The 7,572-nt window shown below is 46.2% G+C and overlaps 1 protein-coding gene across 1 annotated transcript; it reads right to left on the bottom strand.

The window, feature by feature from the left end:
- Window positions 1–2,210: 2,210 nt before the first annotated feature.
- On the bottom strand, window positions 2,211–6,638 carry SUPT7L (SPT7 like, STAGA complex subunit gamma). Its single transcript, XM_004582694.3, has 4 exons — window positions 6,107–6,638; window positions 4,890–5,214; window positions 3,092–3,329; window positions 2,211–2,534 (listed from the first exon to the last, which is right to left on the bottom strand). The coding sequence occupies exons 1-4, from the start codon at window positions 6,517–6,519 to the stop codon at window positions 2,272–2,274; spliced, it is 1,239 nt and encodes a 412-aa protein (XP_004582751.1). The 5' UTR covers window positions 6,520–6,638; the 3' UTR covers window positions 2,211–2,271.
- Between the last annotated feature and the right edge of the window lie 934 nt (window positions 6,639–7,572).

Raw genomic sequence — 7,572 nt, 5'->3', positions numbered from 1 at the left:
CATCATTATTCCCAATGTTTGGGACACTTCAGGTACTCAGTAATATACTAATTAAACTCTTATTTTTAGTCTCTAGTACAAGAGTGATTTAAAATTTGTAAGTCTTACATTCTATAAGAGAACACCAAACTTGAGCCATGAATTTAACATGCTAACATCCACTACCGAGGTATAAAGCCTACTTTTGCTAATTAATCCTACTCTATGACTTTATATCATTTAATACATTCTGACTCAGATGCCAAGCACGGTAGATTCTGTACTGGACGAGTAACCACAGCAGAACTGTTGCTGACCTGGTGGAAAGCTGCAAGGTGTGCTATTGGTGACCTAAAGGCTGCCCATCTGGGAGCAGTACAATGTCCAGGCATGGCATTCTAATAGGAAGGGACTGCTCTCTGAAAACCTAGCCGTGGGCAGCAACTGCTTGCTTCCCTCACAAAAGGGAAAACAAAGGAACCAAAAGAGAACATGGTAAAAAATATTTAAGTCTGGGGATTGGTGCTGTGGCTCAACAGAGTAATCCTCCACCTGCCTAGTGCCAGCATCCCATGTGGGCACCAGTTCATGTCCCGACTGTTCCACTTCCCATCCAGCTTTCTGGTTCTGGCCTGGGAAAGCAATGCAGGATGGCTTAAGGCCTTAAGCTCCTGTACCCATGTGGGAGACCCGGAAGAAGCTCCCACTTCAGATTGGCTCAGCTCCAGCCATTGTAGCCATCTGGAAAGTGAACCAGCAGAAGGAAGATCTTTCTCTGTAAATCTGCCTTTTAAAAAAATTATTTTAGATGATGCTTACATAGTTTATCAGGGTAGAAAATACTGCGGGTTGGGAAAAGTGGGTGTGATCATTGTTTCCAAGTTTTCAATTTCTTTTTCCTGTATCTGGTGGCAGGAGGGAGATAAGGAGAAGCCACACCCAGCCTCCCAACTGCCCCAGTGCTGGGATGAGGAACAGCCACCCAGTATTGGCCCAGCGTCCTGATGTGTACACGCCGAGGATTCTGCTCAGGTGGTTTCGATAGTTCTGATATTTCTGCCTTTCAAATAAAAATAAATCTTAAAAAAAAAAAAAGCCTGAGTAAGCAGAAGACAAAAAAGCTACAACAAAAGGACAGATGGTGTAATTCTAGAAAAGGAAGAAGAAAACAGATAAGAGTATAACCTCTGATTTTATGAGAATTCACTGGGAGCAAAGTGATGACATGGATAAAACTGTGTTGTGTTTAGCTATTTCCTATTAGGATAGTAGTAGATTTCCAATGACATGAACCAAAAGGGAATCAAGTCAAAGACAAATGGACTGCTGATACCAGCTTACTTTTAATTGTGAGTATGCAACCACAGCTTTGAAGAGTAAGTAGCAAACAACTCAAATATCTTCAAGGTAGAGACAGGCTTTTGGTATCTTAAACACTGCCAGTATCATCCATCTGGGATTAAGTGTTGAAAACTAACTGGATCCAAAAGTTAAATGCAACCTTGTTTCACTAATTTCCCCTGAAATTAAGGCCACTGTTTAAGAATATGAGTGAAGCAGTTGGCATGATGGCTCAGCTGGCTCGTTGTCCTTTTGCAAGTGCCAACACTCCCTGTGGGCGCAGGTTTGTATCCTGACGGCTCCATTGCCCATCCAGTTCCCTGCTTCTGGACTGGGAAAGCAGTAAATGGCCCAAACCCCTGGGACAAGCCTGTACCTGAGTGGGAAACCCTGAAGAAGCTCCTGGCTTCAGATCAGCTCAGCTCTAGCCATTGTGGCCATTTTAGGAGTGAACCAACAGGTAAAAGATCTGTCCTCTGTAACTTGGCCTTTCCAATAAAAATAAAATCTTTTTTTAAAAAGATTTATTTTATTACAAAGTCAGATACACAGAGAGGAGGAGGAGAGAGAGAGGAAGATCCTTCGTCCGATGATTCACTCTCCAAGTGACAGCAACGGCCAGTGCTGTGCCAATCTGAAGCCGGGAACCAGGAATATCTTCTGGGTCTCCCACGTGGGTGCAGGGTCCCAAGGCTTTGGGCCATCCTCGACTACCTTCCCAGGCCACAAGCAGGGAGCTGGATGGGAAGTGGAGCTGACAGGATTAGAACTGGTGCCCATTTGGGATCCCAGCACGTGCAAGGTGAGGACTTTAGCCACTAGGCCACGCCGGGCCCTAAAAATAAAATCTTTATATATATATATATATGAAACTGTTCATGGAACCAAACTAAAACATCAAGGTATTCTGTTGCGGGCTGTAGCTCAGAACAGAAAATATCCATTTTCCTCTTATATTTTCCTCATCTTCTTCTTGCAACGCTGGTTGAAAACAGGGGAGGAGCCCATGAGGCTGTCAGTGGAGTGGGAGCCATAGCTGCTGTCTGAGTCATCTGGGCTCTGTGGGATCCCAGCTTCACTCATGCCCGACATGGGCTCCTCAAAGACGTCGCTGCCCAGCACACCGTGCCCAGAGACATTACCCTCTTCACTCTCTTGAGGCTCCATTTTCACATGGGCCAGATTCCAAAGGGGAGAGGCATTTACCTCTGCACCTGTAAAAGTCAAAAGCATCCATGAGCCAAGAACAGAACAGAGCAGGAGGCAGGGGTCCCCCCAGGTCTGACCAGCGGTATTTCAGCTCAGTTTCCTGTACTTGAGAATGTTGTTATTCTCTGCTTCAAAACGTTATTACCGAATAATTACTAACTCTAGGGTGTTGACATTGTGATGTAGCAAGCAATGTGGCTGCCTGTGACCAATGCTGATATCCAACATGGGTGCTGGTTTGAGTCCTGGTTGCTACATTTTCAAACTAGCTGTCTGTTACGGGCTATGGGGAATCAGTGAAAAATGGTCCGAGCACTCGGACCCCTGTACCCATGTGGGGGCCTGAATGAAACTCCCGACTCCTGGCTTTGGCCTGGCCCAGCCCCAGCCATTGCAGCCATTTGGGCAGTAAACCAGTGGATAGAAGATCTTGTGTCTCTCCTCTCTGTAAATTTGCCTTTCCAATAAAAGTAAGTCTTAAAAAAAAAAAAAAAGAAAGAAAAAAAAAACCTGAGTCCTAGGATGGGCATATATCCAAGATTCAAGGGACACCCCCTCTTACTTGCAGCCTGAGGGGAAGCTTCGCCCTCCAGGTTCGATGGGAAGCGCTCGCCCTGTGCCCCAAGAACCCCCATGGGCAGAGTCTGGTCTCCAGGAGCAAGATCAGCCTCCAGCTCCTCGCTGACCGGGAAGGCAATGTCGCTCACAGGCTCCTCCTTGATCTTCACAGGCTTGCTGTCCTCCGTGGCTTTTTCGGGGTTCACAATCCTCTCATACTCCTCAGAGAGCTGCTTACTAATCTGTTGGCAAGCAGAAGTCAATTTTCCAAAAAAAAAAAAAGAAGTTAAAGGCAAGTTGGATAGTCAGCTGTGGCATGCCATAGAAAAGCTAACAGAATGTAACAAGTTTTAAAACATCCACTGTCAATAGAAGGAATATGTTTAAGGTACTGACTTTGCATTTATTTTTAAAAGCCATTTTATTTACCTACTTACTTATTTGAAAAGTAGGTTTGAGAGTGAGAGAGAGAGAGAGAAAAATGTCTTCCATCTGCTAGCTAGATTCCCAAATGGCTACAATAGCTGGGGCTTGCCAAGCTTAAGCCAGGAGCCTGAAACTCCATCTGGGCCTCCAGCGTGGTGGCAGGTGCACAGGGATTTGGGCCAGCTTTCCCTGCTTTCCCAGGCACATTAGCAGGGAGCTGGATCAGAGGCAGAACTGCTGGGACTCAAACTAGTGCTTAAAAGGGATTAAGTGGAGCTTAACCCACTGTGGCAAAAATGTTGGTCCCTTGAGTTTGCATTTGTTTATAAGTGACAGAGACATGCCAAAGAAAATGTACTTTGCAGAGAATGTGTCTGTCATTAATTAAAAATTTAAAGGTTGGAACTAGTGTTGTGACACTGAGTAAAGCCACCATCTGTGGCACCAGTATGCGATACAGGCACTGGTTTAAGTCCTGGCTGCTCCACTTCTGAACCAGCTTCCTATTAATGTGTCTGAAAAAGCGGCGTAGGATGGTTCAAGTACTTGGGCCCTACACCCATATGGGAGACCTAGGTGAACCCCCTGGCTCCTGGCTTTGGACTGGCCCAGCTCCATCCATTATGGCCACTTGGCGAATGAATCAGTGGATGGAAGATCTCTGTTTCTCTCTACTCTGCCTTTTCAAATAAATAAAATATATTTTTTTAAAATTACATATAGGTAACAGGTAAGATGGAACTGTAACAAAAATTACATCTTTTGGCTATAAAACAGCTGACATGGATAGCCCAGGTGGATGATAAGCACTGTGGGCAAGCTAAATGGCCCAGCAGAGGCCTTTTTTGTTGTATGTAAAACATTACAACTCATAGCCTACATCTGGAAAAACCAAACAGTGAACAAATAGCTTACTTGAGTTCACAAGGGTTGAAGAAATTGTAACTCGTGGTTCTCATTAAAACTTGTGCCCTTCCCCACGACCCACCAGGCAAAATTACCTATATTTTTTTTCATAGCACATAACACTATCTGGAGTTGCTCTGAACATGATTTGTTTACTTATTTGTGTTTTTAAGAACGCAAGATCAAGGAATTTTTTAATTGCTGTATCCCACAATGTCTGGCTGGTAATAGCCACTCAAAAACCATTAGCTGAAGGCAAGCATGCTGGCCACACTCTCTCAGAGGAAGTATGAACGAGCAGGGATGCCCGCTGACACAAGCAGGCCCCTGATGTCAGGCCAGGAAAGTGTAGAGGCTGCATGAACACAGCAAGGGTCCTGAGAATATGCCAAATTCCCTTTGTACTCTAGAGCAGACCCTAGCAGTCCTAGGCTGAGTGCCCTGGTCCAGGCACCATGCGATCACCTCACCTGTAACATGTACGTGTGATAGTCCTTGATGCGATGCTGCCAGAACTTCTGGAGAGACAGCACGCTGCCAATGCCCACTTCATGGAACACTTGCTCCATAACATCAGGGAAAGGGGACTGTCCCAGCAAGGCCTCCCGGTCCACAGCAAAGCGCAGCAACTTGGTGAACTTCAGGCAATACTCATGGGCCACATCAGTGAGGGTCTCGAGGACACTCTCATTAGCACAGTCGAAGCCTGCATGGGCCAGGATTGTGGCCACTGCCTGGTAGAGGAGCTGCCGGCAGGACTGCCAGCTGAGTTCGGTCACAGGCTCCCCCTTCCCTCTGAAAGCAGAGACATTGCAGTGTTGTTAGTGCTGGTGTGAGGTAATGACCTGCTCTGTCTGTCTTGGGTCAGTTCCTGGGTAGCCAGGTTCAGGATCATGTTTTATATTATTACTTTTCAAACTGAAAATACATGTTTGTTTTTTTTAATTCTTGCACAGCTTTGTAGATTCCTAATACCAGAATAAACAAATATCATGAATCTCAATTTGAAGACAGTGAGGTATGCCCATAGTATGCATTTTATATTAAATGCAAAGACTACATTTCAAGGATCAAGAAGCCACAACAGTGCTCCTAGTGAACTGCGTGGCTTGAAACAGGCATTTAATAATATTTGCAAAAAAAAAAATAATAATAATATTTGAGGGGTCAGGTGCCATGGCCTGGTGGCTGGGATCCTCGCCTTGAATGCGCTGGGATCCCATATGGGCGCCGGTTCTGGTCCTGGAGACCCCACTTCCCATCCAGCTGCCGGCTTGTGGCCTGGGAAAGCAGCTGAGGATGGCCCAAAGCCTTGGGACCCTGCACCCGCGTGGGAGACCTGAAAGAGCTCCTGGCTCCCGGCTTCAGATTGGTGCAGTGCCGGCCATTGCGGCCACTTGGGGATTGGATCATCGGACGGAGGATCTTCCTCTCTGTCTCTCCTCCTCTCTGTGTATCTGACTTTGTAATAAAAATAAATAAAAATCTTAAAAAAAAATTTGAGGCATCAGAAAACACAGAAAAGTAGCATTTTTCTTGGTTCAGAAGACTGAAGTTTACAGCTTATGATTTCCTGAGCAACTTTGCCCAAGTCAATTCCTTTATCCTTAGTTTCCTTGTGATGGTTAACACAGTTACTAGTGAAAATAACTTGAGAAAGGAAAGACACAGGAAAACCTTATCTTACCGATAAAAGTCACTCTCTGGGTCACTGTGCCGGATCTGGAATGGTGTGTTGGTGTTCTTACAGTCCAAGGGCAGGAGGTCCTCAGGGAGTTGGGGGGACCCCGGGCAGGGGGGAAGCGGTTCACTTTCTTCTGTCTTGACACCTTCCGTCTGCTGCTGACTCTGGGCCTGGGCAGTGGCGATAAGGTTCCGGAGACGTCGGTTGTGCTGAATCAACTGAATGGTGTGGATGGTGAGGCTGCACGGTTCTGAGGGGACAGGCAGCATGGTGGAGGGCTTGGGCTTGTTGGCGGAGGGCTGGTGCAGCGGGGGGTCATGGACTTCTACCAGGCGGAATTCCCGAGGGAGCAAATCGAAGGAACTTCTGTTGGTCTGGCTGGATGACATCGGTATCTCACCCCAGTATCTCAACATTGTGGAATAAGTTGCCAGAGTTCTCAAGTTTAAGGTAGATGGTATCCTGATAGTAATGGGTTTCAATCTCTGCCAACTGTAGAATATAGACTTCTATATTCTATATACATAAATAAATATACATATACACATATGTGGAAATATATAAAGTCTAGCCAGTTATTTAAATAAAAGGCAGGCTGTTCAAGACCACTTAGGAAAATGTCAGTGTCACAGAAACGCAAGACCAGAAGTATTCTCCCTGAAAAAAAAAAAAAAGAGAGAGAGAGAGAAATGTAATCGTTATATGCTGGCCATTAGCAAATGATGACCATTCCTACTGGACTCAACCACAAGCTAGAAGCTGAGCCAATGCCTTGGCACCCTGCACCCATGTGGGAGACCCGGAGGAGGTCCTGGCTTCCAATGGGTTCCGTTCCAGTAGCTGCAGCCATTAGATTTTTTAAAAAAGGCCATGTTTCTACAGTTGACCCTGTAAAAGCTGTCATTGATACCTGAAATATCTTTTCCCTTCCCCCTCCCACATCCCTAGCTGACTTGGACCCATTCTTAAGCATAACTGAAGTTACCCCCACCCCGCCCACCAACCACCACTTCTCTAGTGCACCATTCCCTGTTATATCTCACATCACACGCATGTCACAGCATTTATCCCTATATTTAGTCAACTTTATCCACCCATCTACCTCTTATTGCCATTTTCTCTTTGTCTCATTTAGGCTTACTCTAGTCTTATGCCAGGTCTCATCATTATGGCTCAATTCCGTTTTTCCCAAGGACCCAACGGAATCGAGACTATTATTCCCAGTTTTCAGATGTGCAAGCGGAGGCTCTATGTCCCGCCCGATGGTACTAACCTACACAGCTTTCCTTGTTCCCGAAAGGCTACAGGAACACTGTGACAACAGCAACAACAAAGTCACCCTCCTGCCCCTCGCTTCACTGAAAGGAACAACCAAGGCAGGTGCCGAGCCCAGGGAACGCCAGGTCGCTCCTGGCTGCCGGCCCACAGACGCCAACCCCCGTGTCGTCTGACGCCCGGCACGACCGGGA

This window comes from Ochotona princeps, chromosome 8 (assembly GCF_030435755.1).
Source record: "Ochotona princeps isolate mOchPri1 chromosome 8, mOchPri1.hap1, whole genome shotgun sequence".
Taxonomy (NCBI): domain Eukaryota; kingdom Metazoa; phylum Chordata; class Mammalia; order Lagomorpha; family Ochotonidae; genus Ochotona; species Ochotona princeps.
This window is presented reverse-complemented; position numbering and strand designations above follow the sequence as displayed.